Below are 24,921 nucleotides of genomic sequence, written 5' to 3' on the forward strand. Positions count from 1 at the left end.
GGTTTTCAAAGCAGTCGAGCCATTTTGCATTCCCACCAGCAATGCAGGGGAGTTCTATCTGCTCTGTATCCTGGCCAGCATGGAGTATTGTAACGTTTTAAAAATTTGCTTTAATCATTCTAATAGATACATAACAGGAAATAGCATTTTAAGCCAGCTTACTCTGTAATTTTTAATAAATTCTGTTATGGGCTAAATTGTGTCCCTCTCACCCACTGCAGTACTCTTGCCTAGAAAATCCCATGGGCGGAGGAGCCTGGTAGCCTGGTAGGCTTCAGTCCATGGGGTCACAAAGAGTCGGACACGACTGAGCGACTTCACTTTCTCTTTTCCCTTTCATGCATTGGAGAAGGAAATGGCAACCCACTCCAGTGTTCTTGCCCGGAGAATTCCAGGGACGGGGGAGCCTGGTGGGCTGCCATCTCTGGGGTCGCACAGGGTCGGACACGACTGAAGTGACTTAGCAGCAGCAGCAGCAGCAGCAAAGATACCTAAAAGTCCTACCCCCTCATATCTAGAAGAGGTCTAGTTAAAACTACGTCATTAGGGTGGCACTAATTCAATGCGACTGTCCTTATTAAAAGGGAAATTTAAATGCAGAGACTGACAGACAGGAGGGAAGTACATGTGAAGAGACACAGAGAAGACAGCGTCTGTAAGGCGAGGAACTCACCCTGCCAACATCTTGATCTCTGACTTCCAGCTTCCAGGCCGAGAGAGACTAAATCTCTGTTTTCTTCTAAGTCACCCAGTCTGTGGTACTTTGTTACGGCGACCACAGGAAGCTAACACACAGACAGGACGACACAGGTGACATATCTAAGTTTTGAACCCTGTTGATAAAATGGCCTAACCGTCCCTCCTGACTGCAGGAATGCAACATAACCAGCGTCTCTGCATCTCCCCGGGTGCTTCTGTCTTTGCCTGGCTGGCGCCTGCCTCCTAGAGGAAACCTTCTTCCAGGAAGTAGGATGAAGGGAAATGGAGGGTGTGCAGAGACCCCTGCTTTGAGAGATGAGCTGAGAAGGGGCTAGCTGCAGGTAGAAGTCTCAGTCTGGTTTTTGTTTTTCAAACAGGGCAGGCCTGGGCTTCCCTGGTGGCTCAGTGGTAAAGAATCCTCCTGTCAAAGCAGGAGACACCGGTTCCACACCCGATCTGGGAAGATCCCACGTGCCGCCGAGCCACTAAGCCGGTAAGCCACCACTCAGGGGCTTACAGCCCGTGCTCTAGAGTCCAGGAGCCACAGCTACTGGGCCCACCGTGCTGCAACCACTGAAGTCCTCTCCCCTAGAGCCAGGGCTCCGCAACACAGGAAGCCACCGCAATGACAAGCCCACGCACTGCCTTGAAGAGTAGTGCCCCCTCGCCCGCAGCCAGAGAAAAACCCTCACAGCAAGGAAGATCCCCACAGACAGAATAAACAAATAAATAATATGTAAATAAGATAATTTCCTGTCTCCTTTACTCCCCCAGCTCCAGGGCCCAGCAGCAGGATCTCCCCACCGCGTGACTGAATGAGACGTGGCTTCATCAGAAGGCAACTCATTCACCTGGAGGAACCATGAACAACTGACGGCAAAAGTCTTGGGGACAAACAGTGGAAACGGTTGCACGAAGTAAGAATGCACTTACTGCCCCGTGGTACATGAAACATGGTTAGAGGCAATATGACATGTGTATTTTTACCCCAATTAAAAAAAACAAAACAGTAAGAACCACGAGGGGAGTGCAGATGATGCGTCAGGCACCTCGCTCAGCACCATATATCTGAGTCTCGTTAGCTCCCTGCAGGACGAAGTCGCGGCCCTACTGAGGTACTTGGAGACAGTCACAGAGAGAGGTTCAGTCACTTGCTCAAGGCCACACAGGGCCTGGCATAAGGATGCCCTGCAGGCAGTCGCTGCTCGCGAGCCGGTCCGGGAGACAGCAGGTGCTGGCCTGGTGTACCCCGAGCGGCTGCAGCAGCGCGCTGGCCTCGAGCGCCCGGCCGCACAGGATTGGCTACTGGGAAGGGGGCGGGGCTCCCGGCGGCCGGGGGCGGGGTCGCTCCGAGCCGTAAATACGGCGCCACATGGCAGGGGCTGGGGAGGCCCGGGGGCGGTGCGGAAGGCGCAGGCGCACTGCGTGGGGGTGCGATTCGGCCTCCCCGGCCCCTCCGCGGCCGTGACTTCTCGCGAGAGGAGGAGCAGGGGGCGGGGCCGGTGGAGGGGCGGCCTCGAGAGGCGCCGCCGGTCGCGAGGCGTTGGAGGCGCGAGCTGCGGCGCGAGGTGAGGTGATGCGAGGGGACGTGAGGGGCGCGCGAGGTGAGGCGAGCGGCGAGATGAGGGGTGCAGGGTGAGGTGAGGCGAGGGGCGCGGGACCGGGGTGGCGCCGGCGAGCCGGGGCTGGTCCTGCCCCCTCAGCCGCCGGGGCAGGTCCGGTGCAGCCCCGGGCCGAGCCCCCGCGCCGTCGCTGTGTGACCTTGGCCGGGCTCGCACCGTCTCTGAGCCCCAGTCCTGCGGGGGTGAGGGAGACCTGGACCGGGCGCTGGAGCTCGCGGCTGGTCAACTCCCGCCGTCGGGGCTGGTCCCCGCCCGTTTTGGCCGCCGGGCATCGATCCTGCAGGGGGCCGGCGGCGGCCGAGGGGTCTTCGGCTTCCCCCTCGGGCTGGTCGGGAGCGTGGAGCGGGAGCAGGCGCTCGGGGCTCCGGCGCGGGGCCGGGCGCCCCGGGCGCACGCGTCCCCGCACCAGCCTATTGCAGGGGGGGCCCCGCCCGATGCCCTGGGCCGCCCGAAGCCGCGGGCATTCCCCCGACCCGCTGACCGCTGGCCTGAACTGCAGCCCTGGCCGAGGCGGGCGCGTCCTGGAAGAGCACCGCTCAGATGAGCCTTTGCTCCAGAAACAGCGCGAGGAAGCCATGTATTAGTCGCGAACAGTAGGACTTATATCTTCCACTTGGGCTCGCAGCCACCAAGACATCTCCGGCGAGCCTTTGGCTGGAGCCGAGGTTCCGTCTGGCGCGGAGCACAACAAGCCATAGTGTTCCTGTGATTATTGAATTATTTATTTTATGATTCGACGCCGGAGAGACTCGGGAGACCCTGGATGAATGAGAATGTGGATTGGGGGAGAGTGGATGCAAGCGCATCTCTAAGGAGACTGTCCCCTAATGTGTGGGTCCAGGCAGGGGGCAGCTGAGAAACAGCTCAGCTGGTCCTCACCTGCCCCCAAATCGGGACACAGTCTAGCCCTTCTCTGTGAACATCTGGTGTTGGGAATGTGAGACAGGGCTGGTGTCAGGGTGAAAAAGGAGATACTGGGAAGATTTTTTAAATTGAAATATAATTGATGTAGCATTGAGTAAGTTTAAGATGTGCAGAGTGTTGATTTGATACACTTATATATTGCAACACTACCACCTAAGTGTCTGCTAACACCTAGGAAATTGTTGCCTGAGGGGAGCGCTGCTGAGAATTTAGAGTGCCTGCATGGAAATGCATGGATGTTCGCTTTCTTGCCAGATGGTCTGTAAGACGTTGGGCTGGTGTTTTCAAGCCAGCAGTGCTGTTCGCTGCCACTCAGTGTGCACCTGCTTCATCAGCTGAGCAAACTGAGCCTCTCATCCTTCGTAAGATGCCAGGTAGGGCTCGAAGCTGGTGGCATGGGTAGCCTGACTGTAATACCCTGTGATTAGCGTTGTTATCTAGGTGTTTACAAAGTGCGAAGAAAGAGGGAGCAGCTAAACTCGTTGTTAGGTGTTGCAGAAGTTTTCCATAGTGGAGGTGACATGAGTTGGGCCTTGAGAGATGAGTGAAGTTTGGGGAGAACATTCCAGGGTGTGTGGAAACGAGGAAGTGAATGGAATGTTTGAGGGGAGGGAGCAGTGAGTCCCTGTGTTGATTGGAGGATGGGGTTTGAGGATTGAAATGCAAACCAAGGCCAGAAAGTGGTTTCTGATCGAAGGGCCTTGAATGCTTTGCCAGGGAGCTTGGACTTTATCCTCTTGGTGAGGGGTAGTCAAGGTTTGGGGTGGAATGTGAAAGATGTGTTTTAGAGAAGTAATCCTTGTGAGAACAGAGGAATGGGTCCAGGGTATCAGGAGATGGAGACTGAATTGGGTACAGTTATAGGGGGCGTGGGTCAGAACAGTGGCTGAGAGTCAGGAAGGGTGTCCGCTTGAAAGAAGCAGGAGAGTCCACAGTGCTACTGCACTCTGTGGGATGCAGTGAGAGAGAAAGGAAAAAGGCCGAAGTAACCAGGATGTCTCACGTGGGTGCTGAGGAGGGCCAGTACCTGAGCTAGGGAATACTGGAGCAAATGTAGAGAAGGAAGGGGCTAAAATGCATCTGATTTTTAGGCTTGTGAAATTTACGGTATGTGTGGGCCATCCTGGGTGAGATGTGCTCTTGGAGAGAAAGAATGTGCCCTGGGAGGGAATCCTGGGGAATGCCAGCAGGAAAGGGGTAGATGGCAGAAGAGGAGCACGTTGGATGGTTGACAAAGGAAATGTAGCTTACAGTCATTACTGCATAGTCACTAAGGCTAGTGAGTGGTTCTCTTCCAGAAAGGTCTCAGGTTGAAGTGCCAGTTCCTGGGTAAGAGACAGGATATTGATAATACTGAAACAAATGCTGCTATTTGTAGTTTTTTTAAACTAACATCTTCAGTTTCAATTTTTAGATTGTTTCTTTCTCTTTTTCTTCAGAGAGGAGTGGCTAGTTTCACAGTACTTAGTGGGTCTGTGGCTGCAGCCAGGCTCATCGTTCACCAGTCATTTGCCAGCAGATGTGCTTAATGATAACTGACTCAGTAACTCAGCACTTCCTGTACTTAACCAAGGTGGTGGTTTCTGTAACTGCTTAGAGAACTGAATTTCAGAGAGGAATAGGAAACACTGGGTGTAGTTGATGGGGGAGAAGGGGTGGACGGCTGCAGAGAGCACTAGAGAGTGAAGGAAATGGAGCCTCTGTGGCTCCCGGAGTAATGTCAATTGGTACTTCTCCTTCCAGGCAGGAGAATGGAAGAATCTTTGGGGAAAGTGAGTAGCCTGAGAAAGGATCTCAAAATAATGACAGGAAGGTCCACAGTAAGGAGGCCCAATTGGATCACTCACTAACGAAGCTCATAGTTAATAACTCCCTTCTAGAGTCCAAAGCTTCCAGTTCTTTTAATCCCTTTCCCCTTAAATAGGACTGGATAACCAGGGACACAGAGAAGGCAATGGCACCCCACTCCAGCACTCTTGCCTGGAAAACCCCATGGACGGAGGAGCCTGGTAGGCTGCAGTCCATGGGGTCACAAAGAGTCGGACATGACTGAGCAACTTCACTTTGACTTTTCACTTTCACGCATTGGAGAAGGAAATGGCAACCCACTCCAGTGTTCTTGCCTGGAGAATCCCAGGGACAGGGGAGCCTGGTGGGCTGCCGTCCATGGGGTCACACGAGTTGGACGCGACTGAAGTGACTTAGCAGCAGCAGCAGCAGCAACCAGGGACAAGCGACGAAACCTCTGATTGGGAAGACAGAGATCGTGACACACACTTGGAAGCAGTAGAGAGTACGCCGGAAGAAAACTTAAAAAGCATACTGTCACTAACGCACACGTGGAGCTGGAAAATACTGCATCAGTAGACAAGGACAAAGCGCTCTTTTTTATGTACATTATTGGAGTATAGTTGCTTTACAACGTTGTGTTTCTGCTGTACAGCAAAGTGAATCCGCCACACTTATACATGTATCCCCTCTTTCCTTGGGTTTCCTTTCCATTTAGGAAAAGGTCACCACAGAGGATTGAGGATTTTTTTTTGTTTTAAAAGGGCATTCAGAAATCCAAAAAGATGAGTCATGTGTATAAATACAGTGGAAGAAATAAAAAAGTAGGTGAAGAAGTTGACAGCTCAGGAAATAGAACAACAACAAAAAGAGATGGAAAATGAGAGAAAAAAGAAAATTAAATGATCAGATTAGGCAGTTTACATAATAAGCGTTTCAGCAAGAAATGGGATAAAATCATCCACAAAATTATAAGGTAAATCCTGAAACCAAAACTTCCTCCTTTGAAGGGGTCCACTGAGTGACCAGCACCACAGATGAAAATGCAGGTATGTGCCACTCACCTCGTCTGTTCAGTTCCCAATTTGGATATTCAGAGTGTGGGAAGCAAGTTTGTATAGGGAGGAATACTGAATTTCTGGTAGTGACTAGTGAGAGTTTGGAAGCAAGGAGTTTATTTGAAAGTGCATCTGAAGGTGTGTGTTTCAGAATTTCCATGGTGAGACTTCACATGGAGAGAGAACCATGCACACTCTCTCCAAGACACACTGTTGTGAAATTTCAGAACTCTGGACTAAGAAGATTGTGTTAGCTTCTAGAGAAAGAACAAAGGCCACCAGCGGGTCATCAAAGGATGAGCAGAATGGCTTGGGAACCATCTACAGGAGCACTGGAAGCTAGGAGGCAAGAGAGCATTGCTTTCACAATTCTGAGGGAAAATATTTTACCTTGAATTTTAAAATCAGGCAAAGAAGGGTAGAATAAAGATATTTTCACACTTGCTCCAAAAATTTGTCTCTCATGTATTTTAAAGAAATGACTGGCAAGCATACTTTCCCAGAATAAGGTGGGGAATCTGGAAAGTCAGAACTAGAAGAGATAGAATTATCCTCAGAGAAAAGGTGAAAAGAATCTGCTGGGTAGGTGGAGAAGCTGGGATGCCAGCCAAGCCAGGCACTGGGTACGGAGAGCAGGTATCTCATGACTTGAGCCTCGATGTTTCCTCAAAGGGATTTTTTGGGGAAGATGAAAGTCAGAGTCCCTGGTGCTCTGAAGCATCTGGAGGGAAGATGCAGACAGTTGGCAGAGCAGGGGTTGTAGTAGTGATAGTACATAGAAAACAAAGCAAATGAAAGCATGAGACTGTGAACAAGTTCCGGGGAAAATAAGCCGTTGTGCAGGAAAGAAAAATAATTATGGTGTATTGCAAGGCTTTGCTGTGAATAGCCTTTGCGCAACGGTAATAATTTATGTAAACACTGAATATCGCTCTCATTAAAATGATGATATGCCTGTCTGGAGGAGGCGTGGAGATGAGCGTGGCATGCTTGTTTGAAGGGCTGATGGAGGAAAGAAAGACTGCATTTCTGCCTGCTGCCTGCCACTATTTGGGGAAGTCAGTGGATGATACCCAAGCTGAACTATTCGGTTATCGCCCAGGGCGATTACTTAGAGGCAGGTGGTAACACCAAAAGAGAAAGCTAAGAATGAGGGAGGGACTTCCCTGGCAGTCCAGTGGTTAAGACTCTGTGCTTCCGTGGCAGGGGTACGGGTTTGATCCCTGGCCGAGGAACTGTGACCGCACGTGCCGCATGGCCAAAAACAAACAAGAATGGGGGAGAAAGATGGAGATGGGTAACAGGAAAGCAGGGACTGGGGGCTGTGTTTACAGTTGATGATGTAATCCTTTAACATACATACATAACGTTGATCAAAATAAAGACAAAGCACTACGCTTCCCACTCTAATGAAGGAAGAGGCCAGACCCTTGGTATTCTGTGTGCAGCTGGATCACTCACCAGGCCCTTTTTATGGAGAGAGTTTACTTGTTCTTATTTCCTCTCCATTGTTGTTACTGTTCTCAGGATCCTGTCTCTTGGCTGTGGTCACATATCAGAGATTTGATGCTTTCTTTAGCTTTTTTCTTTTAACTTGTTAAAGAATTTCATTCATGGGGTTCTTGTGGCAAGAATACTGGAGTGGTTTGACATTCCCTCCTCCAGTGGATCACGTTTTGGCAGAAACTTAGGTCATACCTGAATGGTCTAGTGGTTTTCCCTACTTTCTTCAATTTAAGTCTGAATTTGGCAATAAGGAGTTCATGATCTGAGCCATAGTCAGCTCCTGGTCTTGTTTTTTCTGACTGTATAGAGCTTCTCCATCTTTGGCTGCAAAGAATATAATCAATCTGGCTTCGGTATCAACCATCTGGTGATGTCCATGTGTAGAGTCTTCTCTTGTGTTGTTGGAAGAGGGTGTTTGCTATGACCAGTTCTCTTGGCAGAACTCTTTGCCCTGCTTCATTCTGTACTCCAAGGCCAAATTTGCCTGTTACTCCAGGTGTTTCTTGATTTCCTACTTTTGCATTCTAGTCCCTTATAATGAAAAGGACATCTTTTTTGGGTGTTAGTTCTAGAAGGTCTTGTAGGTCTTCATAGAACTGTTCAGCTTCTTCAGCGTTACTGGTTGGGGCATAGACTTGGATTACCATGATATTGAATGGTTCGCCTTGGAAATGAACAGAGATCATATTTAATATTCAATGCAGTTCAGTCGCTCAGTCGTGTCTGACTCTTTGCAACCCCATGAATCGCAGCATGCCAGGCCTCCCTGTCCATCACCATCTCCCGGAGTTCACTCAGACTCACGTCTATCGAGTTGGTGATGCCATCCAGCCATCTCATCCTCTGTCGTCCCCTTTTCCTCCTGCCCCCAATCCCTCCCAGCATCAGAGTCTTTTCCAATGAGTCAACTCTTCGCATGAGGTGGCCAAAGTACTGGAGTTTCAGCTTTAGCATCATTCCTTCCAAAGAAATCCCAGGGCTGATCTCCTTCAGAATGGACTGGTTGGATCTCCTTGCAGTCCAAGGGACTCTCAAGAGTCTTCTCCAACACCACAGTTCAAAAGCATCAATTCTTCGGCACTCAGCTTTCTTCACAGTCCAACTCTCACATTCATACACGACCACTGGAAAAACCATAGCCTTGACTAGACGGACCTTTGTTGGCAAAGTAACGTCTCTGCTTTTTAATATGCTATCTGCTGCTGCTGATGCTGCTAAGTCGCTTCAGTTGTATCCAGCTCTGTGCAACCCCATAGACGGCAGCCCACCAGGCTCCTCTGTCCCTGGGATTCTCCAGGCAAGAACATTGGAGTGGGTTGCCATTTCCTTCTCCAATGCATGAAAGTGAAAAGTGAAAGTAAAGTCGCTCAGTCGTGCCCGACTCTTAGCGACCCCATGGACTGCAGCCTACCAGGCTCCTCCGTCCATGGGATTTTCCAGGCAAGAGTGCTGGAGTGGGGTGCCATTGCCTTCTCCGAATATGCTATCTAGGTTGGTCATAACTTTCCTTCCAAGGAGTAAGTGTCTTTTAATTTCATATTAGGTGATGACAAATGAGACAGAGAAGAAGCAGGTAGGATGGGCTGGCAGGGTGGGGAGTGATCAGGGCTGCCCTTGCTGATGAGGTGAGGTGCCGAGGTGAGCCACAGGATTCCCGGGTGTGAGCCGTCCAGGCAGTGGGAGCCTGGTTGGTGCGGGTGGTGGACAGCGAGGAGGCCACTGTGGCTCGAGTGGGGCCATTGATGGGGAGTGAAAGGCATGGGAGTGTGGGATCCCAGGTCTGTAGGGCTGGTCATGGGCCATCGTAAGTACTGGAAATGGGAAGACATTGGACCCCAGTGATTGAGAGTTTGAGCAGAGCCGTGACGGGATCTGACCTTGGCGGAATAACCGTGGCTGCACTGTATGGACACGAGAGCAGAGGCGGGGAGGCCAGGTCAGAGGTCAGAGGCTGCTGCAGTGACTCGGGTGAGAGCTGGCTGCAGAGGCTAGGGTCTGTGTGTATTAGGAAGATAAAGCCCTTAATTGGGTTTTTCAGCTAATCGTAGTAAAACTTATTATCTATTTTCCCTTGAAATAATTTCTTTGAATTGACTTAGCTCTGGGAAATGAGTTATTGTTTGGATTCCAGGGTTAAGTACCTCGCAACGAGTATTTGAGTCCTGTGAGGAATACAGAAGAAATAGTAGACATGACCCCCGTCTCCCAAAAACCTGAAATCTAATTTGGGAAAATGGGGCCAGAGTGCCTACCTTAGTATCCTGGCTACTGTGAGGCTCTCCCTGGGCTCAAACACCAGGTGTGAAGACACCATGTCAATAGATGGCTGTCTGTGCTGTGGCCAGCTCTCTGGGAAGTTACTTTATTTCAAAGGCTGAGTTTGGCTCAGTGTTCATTCAGGTGTCCTGGGATGAACATCAACCTTTGGTTCTCATCAATGTCACCATTTATTACTTATTTTTATTTGGATACACTGTCAGATTTAGTTCTCAGGGTTAACTGAATACAAGTGAAGTAATTTTACAAGCAAATAAACCCCCAATAGTCATCCTAGATAGCATATTGAAAAGCAGAGACGTTACTTTGCCAACAAAGGTCCGTCTAGTCAAGGCTATGGTTTTTCCAGTGGTCATGTATGGATGTGAGAGTTGGACTGTGAAAAAAGCTGAGTGCCGAAGAATTGATGCTTTTGAACTGTGGTGTTGGAGAAGACTCTTGAGAGTCCCTTGGACTGCAAGGAGATCCAACCAGTCCATTCTGAAGGAGATCAGCCCTGGGATTTCTTTGGAAGGAATGATGCTAAAGCTGAAACTCCAGTACTTTGGCCACCTCATGCGAAGAGTTGACTCATTGGAAAAGACTCTGATGCTGGGAGGGATTGGGGGCAGGAGGAAAAGGGGACGACAGAGGATGAGATGGCTGGATGGCATCACCAACTCGATAGACGTGAGTTTGAGTGAACTCCGGGAGATGGTGATGGACAGGGAGGCCTGGCATGCTGCGATTCATGGGGTTGCAAAGAGTCGGACACAACTGAGCGACTGAACTGAACTGAAACCCCCAATGCTGGTGGCATGAAGTGAAAATACACCTTTCAATAGGGGTTTTAATCCAGCACCAGAGCATCAGTTGCAGGGCTGGGCAATAGAGGGTGCAGAGAGTAAATGTTGATTTCACTGACAAACTTTCCAGATTTCTGTCGACTGCAGTGATGAGAACCACAGGGAATTATTTGCCTTATATAGTGTTTGCAAAGCTGGATAAGAAGTAGATAGTTTCTGGTCTCTTTGCCAGTAGCATAAATAAATAAAATTTGAAACACTCTTGGACTTCTTAATGAAGGTCATGTCATTTGATTTAAGGCTCAGAAGTTGGTTATTTGGACAAGGAGAAGCGAATTCTCTCAGAAATAAAGGTGATAAAAATTTGAGTGCCTAGAAAAACCAACCAATTCCACATTAAATATTTCCTGAGAGGCTGGTAGAGTGTAATAGTTGAGAACGTAGGCTCTGAAATCAGTTGTCAAATGTCAACTCTGAGCAGTGGTAGCTGTTCACACTTGGGCAACTTGCCTGGCTATTTTGCCCTAACTCTATCAAAATTATTGTGAGGATTAAATAACTTGAGAAATGCAGACCTTATATCAGCACTTTGGAAAGCATATTAGCTACTATTGTTTTTATTATAAAATTAATTAAAATCATACATTCTTGTTTGACTGCTAATAACTGGATATTGATAGATAGCATGACTAATAATAAAAATGTTATATTTGAGAGCCACATGAAACAGAAAGATAAAAGGGCCAGTGGTATAGTGTAAAGAACATGCTTTACTATTTTACAACATTTAGCTGATATTTTCTCATTTTCATCCTCTCAGTATCTCTGGGTAGCAGGAAGACCTTGATTATTCTTGTTTTATAGGTAAAGAAGTAAAACTCAGACTTAAAGAAATACACCAGGCCGCTCGGCAGAGACTGGCCTGGGCCTCGGAATCCTTGTCCTTCTCTTCGCAGTCTCTAAGCGTGTGTGCAGGACTTCAGCAGCTGGTGTTCTTGTCGTCCATGGTGGGAGTGAGTGACAGCTGGTTAGTTGCATAGAGTTTATGCTGAAAAGTTTTAACTCTCGGAGATTGAATGAATAAGACCGCTCACATTTTTTCCCCTTCCAGTCAAATGCATTGAGGTATAATTTACATGCAATCAAATGCACGCATTTTAAGCGTTAACTTCCATGACAGATATACCCACCTGTGTAACCACCCTTACAGACAATGGAATAGAAAATGTCCCTCGCCCACATTTCCCCCTGTCCCTTGGCAGTTGATGCTTTCTGTTAACTAATTTTGCCTTTTATGAACTTGAAAGTGAAATCATGTGGCATGTGCTCTTTCGTGTCTGGGTTCATCTGCAGGATCCGTCTGTGTGGTTATGTGTATGGATGTGTGAATCGGTGTGTATGGATGTGTGAATCGGCATGTATGGATGTGTGAATTGGCGTGTATGGATGTGTGAATCAGTGACTCGTTCTTTTTTATCGTTGAGCGGTTTTTCTGCCGAATGTGCACACCAGTTTGTTGATTCATTCACTTGGTGGGGTTGTTTTCAGTTTGTAGTAATTTTGAATGAAGTCACAGTGAACATTCTTGTACAGACCTTTGTGTGGACAGTAATCTCATTCACGGATAGTGTCTTTGGTGTTATCTAAAAGGTATCGCCATATGCAAGGTCGTTTAAGTTTTCTTCTCGGAGCTTTAATCGTTTTGCATTTTTCATTTAGGTCTCTTATCCATTTTGAGTTAATTTCTGTGAGGGGTGTAAAGCCTGTGTCTAGATTCTTTTTTTTGACGTGTGGATGTCCGGTTGCTCTAGCACCATTTGTTGCAGTCTTCTTCCATTGTTCTGCCTTTGCTCCTTTGTTAAAAATCAGTTGGCCGTATGGGGGTCTGTTTCTGGGCTCCATTCTGTCCCACTGATCTAGTTCTCTATTTTTTGCCAATACCACACCATTTTGATGACTGCAGCTTTGTGGTAAATCTTGAAGCCTCATAGCATCAATCTTCCAGCTTTATTCTTCTCCTTCAGTATTGTTTGGCTACTCTGGGTCTTTTGCCTCCATGTACAAACTTTAGAAAGAGTTTGTTGATGTCTACAAAGAACTTGCTGGGATTTTGGCTGGGATTAATCTGTCGATGGAGCTGGGAAGAACTGACATCTTGACAATATTGAGTCTTCCTATCCTTAGCAGTTTGCACATGGAATATCTCTTCATTTATTTAGTTCTTCTGATGATTTCATTCATCAGAATTTTTCAGTTTTCTTCATAGAGATCTTGTACATATTAAATTTATACATAAGTATTATATTTTGGGAAGGTGCTAATAAATGGAATTGTGTTTTTAATTTCAAATTCCACTTGTTCATTGCTGATATATAGGAAAATGGTTAACTTTTGTATATTAACCTTTTGCCCCACAAACTTGCTGTAATCACTTGAGCCCATAAAATTTTATAATTGAAAAATGATAATCTAAGATTCATATATCATATTTTGATGGTCAGTTTGATTCATCTTTAAATAGAATCCCTAAGCTTTATTCTAGAACATCTGCTGTTATGGATCTTATAGAACCTTCCAGGAAATGAAAAATCTGTACAATCTTTTTGACTTTTTGAATGTCTCAGCATAAAAAAAAAAAACCTGGTCTGTATGCAAAAAAAGCTGGTATCAATTTTTTTCATAATAACCAAAAAAGAGAACTAACTCCAAAGTTCGTCAGTTGGAATGGATAAACAGATAATGGTTTATCCACATAGCAAGTACTGTTCAGCCGTGAAACAAGCAACATCCTAGACAAATCTCAAAAGCATCTTGTTAAGTGAAGGAAGCCAAATACAAGCTCTCGCTTCCTGTGTAATTCCATTTCTGTGACATTCTAGAAGAGGCAGGACTACAGGGCAGATAACAGATTGGCGGCTGCCTGGGGCTGGATGTTGGGGACGGTGTGGGAACTTTGGGGGATGATGGGAATGTTCTGTGTCGTAAACACAGTGTTCATTTGCCCAGACTAATCAGACTGTGCAGTTTAAAAGAGTGCGTTTTATTGTGTAAAAATCATACCTCAGTAAACTTCACTTAGGAAAAAAAAGCAGAGGTGCTAATGTGATTTAATCAGGAAAGAGCAGTCTTCTAAACAAATGGGGCACTGGAACAGCAGGGTATCGATAGGGGGAAAAAAGAATCTCAGCTTCTCCCTCTGGAATACTTGTATTGGATATTCTATACTGGCTGAAATTCTCTGCATCTAACATTCCTTTCCACAACAACAGATCCATTAATTTCCATTTATTACCACTCACTGTTTAATTCTGACTGGTTTGATCATTTGTATCTATCTGCTTCTGCTTCTTCTTCTGCTTAGTCACTTAGTCATGTCCGACTCTTTGTGACCTCATGGACTGTAGCCCGCCAGGCTCCTCTGTCCATGGGATTCTCTAAGCAAGAATACTGGAGTTGAGTTGCCATGCCCTCCTCCAGGGGGTCTTCTCAACTCAGGGATGGAACTCAATCCACATTGCAGGTGGATTCTTCACCGTCTGAGCCACGAGGGAAGCCCAAGAATACTGGAGTGGGTAGCCTATCCCTTCTCCAGGGGATCCTCCCAACCCAGGAACCAAACCGGGGTCTCCTGCATTGCAGGCAGATTTGTATACTATGTAGTAAATACACAAACACACACAGACCCACAAACCCCAGTCCAAATGACAAAATAAACATCCATATATTAGTGAGGGCTCTCCAGAAAAACAACCCAGTAAGGGGTGTGTGTGTACATGTCTGTGCGTGTGTGTGTCTGCGTGTGTGTTTATCACAAGGAATTGCCTGCATAAAAATTGGTGTGGAGGCTGAGAAGTTCAGACCCAGGGAGCCGCTGGTGGGTTCCAATCTGAGTCTGAGACCTGAGAACCAGGAACGCCCGTGGTGAGGGTTCCAGTGCTTGTCCGAGTCTGAAGGCAGGAAGCCAGCGCTCCAGCTCAAAGACAGTCGGGTGGAGTGAGGGAAGTCTCTCTTCCCTTGCCCTTTTGTTCTAGTCAGGCTTTCAACAAAGTGGGCGAGGCTAACCTACACGGGCGAGGACCATCTGCTTTACTCGGCCTACCGATTCAAACTTGAATCTCATCCAGAATCACCCTCACAGACTCGCTGGAGTGTGGGACCAACCACCTGCGCAGCCGTAGCTCAGTCAAGTTGACGTATGAAGTTAGCACACACCGCTGGACCTTTCTGTACTGTTCTGCCATTAAACTGTGGGAAATGCCCTTACACGTGTCTGACTGTGGGTCTGGCCACGTGGCCCTCGCTTTCAATGTGTTGGGGTGACATGCTCCTGAGTGTGAGGGAGGTCGGCCCTCAGCTCTGTGTCACAGACCTCCCCATCTTCCTGGACTCCTGTCTGTCGTTGGCATGACGGCTCCTTCAGACCAGCAGCCGTAGGTGGGCAGCCAGCTTGCCTGGGGTGCTTGCCTCCAGGGGTGGCCACGTCTGCTTTGGCATCATACCCTGCCCTGTGTGAGCAGAAATGCTTAACAGCCCCCCCCTCCTTGAGCCCAGAAACTCTACCTAGACACAGTGTTCTGCTTTGGTAGAAAACCAGCCCTCCAGAGATGAAACTTCTAGCTCAGCTCTGCTGTTGGTTCTGTTGCTGGAGGCAAAAGCTCGAGACTGACAGGGAGCATTTCCTCTGTGAAGGCTCTTCTTGCTCTGCTGCTTCAAAACTGGTGGGGCTTTTTGTTGACCGCTTTTTGAAATACTGGGAGATTTATGTTCAGAAATAAAGCCCTTATTTTATGAATCAGAAATTACTTTATGAGGTCACTGTTGTTCCCTGACATGTTTTTGAAGCTGTCTGTGGTTCTCAGCAGGCTTCCCCAGTGGCTCAGCACATCCGCCTGTAATGCAGGGGATACAGGAGATGCGGGTTTGATCCCTGGGTCAGGAAGATCCCCTGGAGGAGGGCATGGCAACCTACTCCAGTATTCTTGCCAGGAGAGTCCCATGGGCAGAAGAGCCTGGCAGACTGCAGTTCACGGGGTCACACAGTCGGACACGACTGAAGTGTCTAAGCACGCTCGTCGGTTCTCAGCCTGGCTTTGCCCGTCATTCTGCTATCTCCCCCAGAGGACGGGGATGTGTTGCCTGGATTATCTGGCTTGAGCTGCCCAGGCTGCTGGGCCAGAAGTTCCCGGATGTCCCGCTCCTTTTTGAAGAGTAAAGCTTGCTGCTGGCAGTGCTGTGTGCTAGTCTCTGCTCTGTTCGCTCCTCTGCTCTCTCGTCGCAGTTCCGAGACGCTGTATTTTTGGGCTCCGTGCATGTGTGAAGGCAGCCATGGTCCTTCCTCCCGGAGCACTGCTCTCACAGGCCATTTAATGCGCGCAGCCCGTTGGGTTTCCACCACTGCTGCTTTTGTGGCTTGTTTGAGGTTAAAGATGACAACACAGAGGACTGCCCTTGTTCCTTGATGTTGAAATGAACCGTGGCCTCAGCCTCGTGGGTCAGCGCTGCCTCGCCTGGTGTGTAGGGCGCGTCCCCGTGGTGTGGAAGGGCTGGAAGGGGCCGTGACGTGGCAGGACGCCGGGGTGAGACAAGGCTCCCGGACCAGTCGCCCAGTGAGTAACCAGACGCAGCGTCTCCACTGTCCCAAGGAGAAGACCTGTCCTGTTTTTGTGCAATAACCCCCAATTATAAATTTTTAAAACTTTAGTGTTTGCTTAATAAACAGATTGCAGGTAGAGTCACCTGAGGAGCTTTTGCACGGGTTGTACAAGTAACCTGTGGCCCCAGCAGCAGGCTCCGAGCTTAGCCTCTGACAGTTCTCTACCATATTTAGGCCTTGCTTTAGTTTTTACCCACTGTCCAACATTTGCCGTATTCATGCAGCATCACCTCTTGGAAATTCCTCCACAAGTCGACTGTTACCGCTCTAATGCATTTTTCTTCCTCCAATGTTTTCTTTGTGGTAAAATACACATAACATGAAACTTACCACCTACGCCGTGTTTAAGGGCTCAGCTCAGTGACATGAGCACGTTCATGTCACTTGAACGTGACATAGCTCTTGTGCAGCCGTCACCACCATCCGTTGAGAGAACTCCTGTCATCGTCCCATCAGACTCTGTACCCACTGGACACTGGCTCCCCACCCCTCCCCAGCCCCTGGCAGTGGCTCTTCTACTTTCTGTCTCTATGAGTCTGAGTCCTTTAGGAACCTCATGTAAGTGGGAAGACAATATTTGTCTTTTTTGTGACTGTGATCGTGTCTTTTCCTTGCAATTATTAATAAAGAGAGTCAGAGTTTGTAAACAGTGTAGACACCGGCATTTATTAGTGTCGTATACTGCTTCTTGGTTGAAAAATAAAGCGATTAGGTCATCAGGCCAGGTGGTTCTTTGCATTATGAACATGCGGCTGATCTGTGCCTGTGTCCACAAGATGCGACCGTGGCTCAGCATCACTGCTACTCTGTTTGTTGGTCTTAATATTAAAAGTGAAAACTGGTCTCTTAAATCACCTGACATCTTAAGTTACTTTTTCCCTTTGCTGCTTTCTCAGCCTGTAGCAAACTTTAAAAAAAAAAAAAATATATATATATATATATATGGTTTCATCTTCATCTTTATAAACTGTTCACCCTGGCACATCCTTGAGAAGGGATGGTCTTGAAATCTTCAGTGACATGGGTACTTGTGATCTAGTTTAAAAATAGGTTGTAAAAGTGTGTGATTATAACCATTACCATTAAAAGGGTATTGAAAGCTGTTGCAGTGTTGCTGCTGCTTTTTTCACTCACACCCACTCGCAGGGAGCCAGCTAAAGCTGCAGCAACAGTTGTACAAGAGACAGCAGGATATCTCACCAGCAGTCTTGCTTCAGGATTTCTGTGGTGTGGCTCATTACCTGTCTGCTGCTGCTGCTGCTGCTGAGTCACTTCAGTCGTGTCCAACTCTGTGCGACCCCATAGACGCCAGCCCACCAGGCTCCCTGTCCCTGGGACTCTCCAGGCACAGACCCTGGAGCAGCTGCTGTTTCCTCCCAATGTGTAATAATTACATGTTGCTGTTCAGTTGCCAAGTTGTGTCCAACTCTTTGCGACCCCACGGGCTGCAGCACGCCAGGCCTCCCTGTGCTTCACTATTTCCCAGAGCTCACTCAAACTCATGTCCATTGAGTCAGTGATGCCATCCAGCCATCTCATCCTGTGTCACCGCCTTCTCCTCCTGCCCTCAGTCTTTCCCAGCATCAGGATCTTTTCCAGTGAGTCAGTTCTTTGCATCAGGTGGCCAGAGTATTGAAGCTTCAGCATCAGTCCTTCTGATGAATATTCAGGGTTGATTTCCTTTAGGATTGACTGGTTGCATCTCTCTGCTGTCTAAGGAACTCTTGAGAGTCTTTTCCAGCACCACAGTCTGCCAACGTCTTTACCATGAGTATGTTTCACTTTCCTATTAAAAAAAAAAGTGAATTAAGGGTAAACAAAAGCTGCAAAGGTGCATAGAGATTGTATTCAAATTTCTGCCTAATGAAAATGTGTTGGATACCAGGTGCATAGTCTACTAGAAACGTAGACTCAGAGGTAGACACTGGGAGTTGTCCCAGAGAGTGCTCAGCGCGGGACTCTCCTTTGGACTTCCCAAGATGAGCTCCGTCCCTCTGTGCCCCGATGTCCACAGCGCGAGAAGCCCTGGACGGCTTAGCAAGCAGCCCATTCTGGGTCCGGGCCCACCTGTGGTTATTGGGCACTCCTTCCATGGGTTTGACTCATTTTCGGGTTTTCTCTTCTGGAGTTGCCCCCTCTGCCATGCGACAGCCCTCCACAGTGCTGAAGCCCCAGCACACACGTGTCTTCCCTCCTGAGCATCCGCCGGTGCTGTGGGGTGAAGGCTGAGCCCCGGCAGAAGCCTGCCCAGATCACGCGCTCCCTCGGCCTCTACGGGGCCCGGCTCACGTGTTCGTTTGGATGATGTGGACGCAGCAGAAGGGGCTTGGGGTGGGGCAAGGGGGTCACATCACGTGGGGAAGCTGACGCCCACCCACCAGGTCCCCCACAAAGCTCAGCTCACAGAGGGTGAAGAGGTGGAGAAGCAGCCCCTCCTGTTGGGGCTGCAGGCTGGGAGAGGACCTTAATCACTCACTTGGCCTCTGTTGTCTTCCAGCTTCCTCAGAGCACGGCGTCCCGTCTCTACCAGAAGCCGAAGTGAAAGGGCCCAGGGAAAGGCCTGGGCATCCATGGACACGATGACCAAGAGCCGGCTCTTCCGCCTGTGGCTGGTCTTGGGGTCCGCCTTCATGGTCCTCCTGATCATCGTGTACTGGGACAACATGGGCCCCGCCCACTTCAACCTGCACACGGCCCTTTCCAGGCCGCATGCGCTAAAGCCCTTCCCCAGCCCCAATTCAGCGTCCGGGGACATCTTCACCTCCAGCCTTGAGATTTTGGAGAGCTTCGTCAGGGAGAAGCAGGGCCCCCTTTTGAGTAAAAGGGTGGAGCAGCCCTCCCTGCCGGCCTCCAGCAAGCCTGTGCTCGGCAACCTGGAGGAGAGCGTGAGGGGCTACGACTGGTCCAGCCACGCTGCCCAGCAGAGTGCAGACCCGGACGCACGGCAGGCCGAGCGGAGGAGCGTGCTGAGGGGGTTCTGCGCCAACGACAGCTTTGTGTTCCCCACCAAGGAGCGCTCCTTCGACGACATCCCCAACTACGAGCTGAACCACCTCATCGTGGACGACCGCCACGGGGTCATCTACTGCTACGTGCCCAAGGTGGCCTGCACCAACTGGAAGCGCGTGATGATCGTCCTGAGCCAGAGCCTCTCGGACCAGGGCACGCCCTACCGCGACCCGCTGGACATCCCCCGGGAGTACGTGCACAACTCCAGCACCCACCTGACCTTCAACAAGTTCTGGCGGCGCTACGGGAAGTTCTCCAGGCACCTCATGAAGATTAAACTGAAGAAGTACACCAAGTTCCTGTTTGTGCGCGACCCCTTCGTCCGCCTCATCTCGGCTTTCCGCAGCAAGTTCGAGCTGGAGAACGAGGAGTTCTACCAGAAGTTCGCGGTGCCCATGCTGAAGAGGTACTCCAACCACACCAGCCTGCCCGCCTCGGTCAGCGAGGCCTTCAGCGCCGGCCTCAGGCTGTCCTTCGCCACCTTCATCCAGTACCTGCTGGACCCGCACACCGAGCAGCTGGCGCCCTTCAACGAGCACTGGAGGCAGGTGCACCGGCTCTGCCACCCCTGCCAGATCGACTACGACTTCGTGGGGAAGCTGGAGACCCTGGACCAGGACGCCGCCCAGCTGCTGCGGCTGCTGAAGGTGGACAAGCTGCTGCAGTTCCCCCCGAGTTACCGGAACAGGACTGCCAGCAGCTGGGAGGAAGGCTGGTTTGCCAAAATCCCCCTGGCCTGGAGGCAGCAGCTTTACAAACTGTACGAAGCAGATTTTGTTCTCTTCGGCTACCCCAAGCCCGAAAATCTACTTAGAGACTGAAGGCGCTGGGGGAATCCCGAACACCAAAAAACAAGTGCTTCTGCTGTCCTTTCAACCTGAAGGGAGGGCCTGTGGCGCCGCGGCCGTCCTCCAGGGCACGGAGCGCTGGCCTGCCACATATATTTTTTTACGGCTTCGTTTCTCTCCTGGTGTGACGCATCGCAGAATTCCACAGTGCTCTGTTGACGAGCCCGCTGGAAACTCCTGGAACGGATCACACCCACACTCCAGTTTGTAAAATAACCTATGGTTTTGCAGTCTAGACTTACTGTTTACTCCTTCCCTGCATTCACTGAGTACTGTTAATTCATTGAGTACTGCATTCATTGAGTTAATATTGTTTTTTTAAGATTAATATATTTCAGATATTTAATATGAAAAGTGGAGAAGGAAGTGGTGTGGAGTAAAAGGTTACACCTGCTCCTGCCGCCTGCACTGTGGTTCTTCCGGCGGGGCAGCATGCTCACCAGGGCCCCGAGCAATACCGTGGCCCGCGCTGAGGCTTCAGGGCCTCGATTTCAGGAAGGGAGGGTTCCTGGTTGTCTTCCGCAGGAGGGAGGGCTTTGGGTTTAAGACGGCCTTCCTGTGTTTGTGCAAGGGCAGCACACCCTCCAGGAGGGAAAGCTGCTTTGTTTAGTTGCTCCGCCGTGTCCGACTCTTTGTGAACTCATGGACTGTAGCCCGCCAGGCTCCTCTGTCGTGGGGATTTTCCAGGCAAGAACACTGGAGTGGGTTGCCATTCCCTTCTCCACGGGATCTTCCCTACCCAGGGGTCAAACCCGGGTCTCCTGCCTGGCGGGTGGGTTCTTTACCACTGAGCCAGTGGGGAAGCTCTCTGATTAGGTGATCCATGTGAAAAGGGAAGGCTGGGGCGTTTTCTTTGGGAAATTATGTCATCATGCATCAGCCAGAGGTGATGCTAATGAAGAAGACAGCTGGTTTACACTTGTCCCTGCCTTTGCCTTGAGTACGTTAGGTGAGAACCAAATGTCACCCCTCAGGCCTGCCCGAAATGATTCCACCTGGCTGTCCTGGTCACCACCCGGAGGGCATTTGCTCGTGATGGCACCGTCACGCTGGCAGACCAGGACCTGCCGAGTGACTCTTGTCAGTGACGGGCATCATGGCCTGTCTTCCTGCGTCTGCACTTGGCGGATTTTGAGTGTGTGAGCTTGCAGTCCTGGTGGGAGGCTGGCGGGACTGTGAGCGCATGCGCTGTGCCTGGAACGTATAGCTTAGGTCTCCGGGCCTTCAGAATGCCCCTGCTGCAGTGGGGACTGGGCATGCTTCAGCCCGGCGCAGGCTTGAGTGGGATGGCGCTGACCTCTGAAGGGAAGAAAGCTCCCTCGGAGGGGCAGGGGCACAGTGCCAGCAGGATGGTCAGCAGTGGTGCCTGGAGTGAAGGGATCTACAGACTGGGAACACGGAGGGTCAGCTCCAGCCCCATCAAAAACGGGAAGAGTTAAGTTCATATGCCGGCCCACACACCTCCACCCTCGCCAGTATGGCCTCCGAGTGGCCCCATGCTCCCTGCACCGCCCCTCACGCTCCCTCTCCCTCCTCACTGGGAGCGGGAGCAGTGGGGACAGCAGGGAGTGGAAGGCGCACTGCCCCCAGACCCAGGGCACAGCGGTGTTCACTGGGCCTGTCAGAGGAGTGAGAACTGTGAAGAGAAGTCTGGCGAGAGGCTGGAGGGTGGGGAGGTGGGACTTCAGGGCGCCCCTCCGTGCTCAGCCCCCGCCCCGCCCGCCTGGGCCCCGCAGTCACAGGCTGCTGGTGCTTTGTGTCCCTTCTTCCAGCTCTGAGGCCGAACAGCCCCCTGGACAGCAGGAGGGAAGAGCTGCCGGCTAGCGGAGACACGGGCTGAGCCGTGATTCGGGCGTGGATTTTTCCACCCCAGTTGCTGGAGGACAGCAGCATCAGGCAGCAGATTGCTGGGTGGAGAGTTTGAAAAAGAAGTGTGTGAAGCGAGGGATCCAAGACTCCTCCCGAGATCTGGACACCACCCCTGTTTACAGCTCGATGAGTGTCCTTAAGGAACAAGCAAGCACTTCTGTGGGCTCAGCTCAAACATCTGAGCTTCTTCCCAGGAAAATTCTAGCGGAAACTCTGGCTTTGACAAAACCACTCTCACTTCAAAGCCGTCTACAGAAAGCGGGGCCTAAAAACCGTCCAGAGGCAGCAGCTCTGCCGTCTCAGTTGGTTCCCTCCCAGGGTATCTTGCTTCCAGGAGCTTTCCAGAATATTGTGGTTTCAAAACTTGGGGGCACAAATTCGAAAAGTGGATTTGAAGTGTCAGGTTTCAAAGTCGGTCGTCTTTGGAAGTGGTCTGGGTTTCTAAAATTTTGGTTGAAAAATGTTTGGGTTCTAATGTCTTCCAGAAATGTTTCCCAGAGCACGGAGTTCCCACAGCACTTTGGGAGAAGGGCCGGGGTGTGGCGTGGGGGCTGTCGTGGGGCGCTGTGGGGGGACCAGCCTGAGCAGGGCCTTCCTGGCCTGGGCAAGCTCTGCTGCCCCGCCCGCAGCCCGGTGGGCGAAGGACCTGGGCGCACCCAGGCTGCCTCAGGCAAGTGTGTCTTCAGAAGTCCCCTCCTGTGTGTGATTTCTCCAGCCGTCCCCACCAGGCACTCTGCTAATGGGTACCGGTCTCTTTGCCAGAGGGCCCCTTTCATTCCTGACCTCGGGTGGTCCGTGGGTGTCATACTCCAAGGAGAAAGTTGTTGTGAGACTAGACTCTCCAAGGGAGGAGGTCTAATTTGGGAAAAGGCATATTGATGAAGTGCCAGGGCTTTCTGGAAGGTTCTTGTAAAGTTATGGGCTGGACCAGAATCCATAGTCATACAGATTATTGGCCCCACTTTGCAGATGGGGAAATTGAGACCCAGCGAGGCTGTGAAGGCCTGTTCCAGCCCCACCATTCCTAGGAACCCAGGTGTTTGACCCTAACTCCCCGCTGAGCCCTGCCCTTCAGCAGAGCGCTTAGGAGCAGCGCCTGCCACCGAGACACCTGACCGGCCCTCCCCCACCTGCCTTGTCTGCATTGGCCGTGTGTCCGACAGCAGGCCTTGGAGGCTTCAGTGTCAGGCCCAGCCTTTGGGAAAAGCCTCCCTGAGAGGAGACACTGGCTGGAAAGAAGGAGACAGGCAGAGCCTTGGGATGGCTTGGCCCTCAGGCTGCTGACGATGGAAGAGTGGGGAGTTGGCAGGAAGGACACACAGCCCATAGCCCGCCGCGGTCCCGGGGTGGAGTGATGTGGGCGACAGTCTTGGCGGGGGCGCCCAGGGCAGAGGGAAGGAAAGGAAAAGCCCAGCGGGGCAGCCCGCCCTGGGCGTCAGCACCCGTCTGCGGAGCCAAGAGAGTCTTGCCTTAAACATGTTAATTAATTTTAGGGTCTCTTCCCGTCCAGTGGAGCTCACACCACGTGGGCAGCAGCCAGGAAGGGCTGGGCGGCCTGCGCTTGGGGCTGCTTCCTCATCGGCCAAGGTGGCAGGGTGCCCGAGGCCGGCTGCCCTCAGCGGCCGTGAGCTCTGCCCAGAGCCAGTGCTGATGCCCCGTGAGGGCCAGACTGGGGGCACAATCAGAAGGGTGCCATTCTAACACAGAGGTATCTGACCAAGGACTTCCTGGTGGCTCACATGATAATCTGCCTGCAATGCAGGATACCCAGGTTCCATCCCTGGGTCAGGAAGATCCCTTGGAGAAGGGAATGGCTACCCCTCCCAATATTCTTGCCTGGAGAATCCCATGGATATAGGAGCTGGGGTTCTAGTCTGTGGAGTTGCAAGGAGTCAGACACAACTGCGTGACTAACACTCTCACTGTCAACCAGGCACAGGGTGCACGCCACCTCCCTACAGCCTCCTGGGAAGGGGCGCCCTGCCACAGCTGCTGAGAAGCCAGCCAGCCCTGCCCTCTCCCAGCTGGAACTTCTAGCCTGGCTTACGGACCCACCTGGAGAGGTAGTTACCTGACGAGGCCTGGAGACGCACTCAGGTGCTAGGTGGAGGCGAGGTGCAAGCCTTGAGTTAGCCTGCTCAGATGGCCCGGAGACGTGGGTTTTCTGAGCTCCTCGAGGCTGTGGCCGTGGAGTTGTGACAGGGGTCAAGGTGGCCCCCACGGGTACCCCGCTGCAGCCCCGCGCACTGCCGCCTCAAGGCTCCTAGGACCCGGTTGCGCACCCTCTGCCTTTGCTCTTTGCTGGCCTCCCAGGGGTGCCATCTGGATGAGCTGGGCCTGAATGGCACCGGGGGGCGGCCTGCAGGGAGGCCAGGGACGCTGAGTCGGCGCTGAGCCTGCCCAAGCTCTGGGACAGGGGCACTTGTGGGTGTCCCCATTACCCCAGGCCCATATAAACCTACTCCCACCACGTGCAGGGCTGCCAGCGCCCCATCTCAGCCGGCGGAGGCCAGGCCCAGGCTCCAGCACCTCCACCGGGCAAGACGGACCTCCTCACAGCCTCCCCTTGGCCACTCCTGACCCCTCCTGCCCTGGCCGTGGGCTTTCTCCACAGCCCTCCCTCCCTTGTCTCTCATCTGCCAACGTCCCGTGTCCCCGAGTGGACCCTCTGTGTGCCCACAGGGAACCTCATGGGCAGCACAGAGGCTGTTTCGCTGGATTCTCCTTGGAGGCTGTTCCCCCACCACCCCCGAATTTGGCTTGTCGAGTAAATAAACACTTCTAACATCTGTGCAGGTGAAGGAATTGGACCAGAAAACGTTTGAGAGGGAGGAGATCTTGGGGTCATCCCGAACCCACAGCAATCTCCCTAGCAGATTGGGT

General features: G+C 51.1%; 1 protein-coding gene across 3 annotated transcripts; it reads left to right on the forward strand.

The window, feature by feature from the left end:
• Positions 1–1,175: 1,175 nt before the first annotated feature.
• CHST12 (carbohydrate sulfotransferase 12) lies at positions 1,176–20,563 on the forward strand. 3 transcript variants are annotated; one of them, XM_027527461.1, is made up of 3 exons: positions 1,176–1,192; positions 1,474–1,616; positions 18,810–20,563. In XM_027527461.1, the coding sequence occupies exon 3, from the start codon at positions 18,883–18,885 to the stop codon at positions 20,140–20,142; it is 1,260 nt and encodes a 419-aa protein (XP_027383262.1). In that variant the 5' UTR covers positions 1,176–1,192; positions 1,474–1,616; positions 18,810–18,882; the 3' UTR covers positions 20,143–20,563. The 3 variants fall into 3 exon arrangements, with proteins under 3 accessions (XP_027383262.1, XP_027383261.1, XP_027383263.1); XM_027527460.1 differs by lacking the exons at positions 1,176–1,192; positions 1,474–1,616 and adding an exon at positions 2,165–2,267; XM_027527462.1 differs by lacking the exons at positions 1,176–1,192; positions 1,474–1,616 and adding an exon at positions 2,205–2,303.
• Positions 20,564–24,921: the final 4,358 nt, after the last annotated feature.

Source organism: Bos indicus x Bos taurus, chromosome 25 (genome assembly GCF_003369695.1).
Source record: "Bos indicus x Bos taurus breed Angus x Brahman F1 hybrid chromosome 25, Bos_hybrid_MaternalHap_v2.0, whole genome shotgun sequence".
In the NCBI taxonomy this organism is placed as follows: domain Eukaryota; kingdom Metazoa; phylum Chordata; class Mammalia; order Artiodactyla; family Bovidae; genus Bos; species Bos indicus x Bos taurus.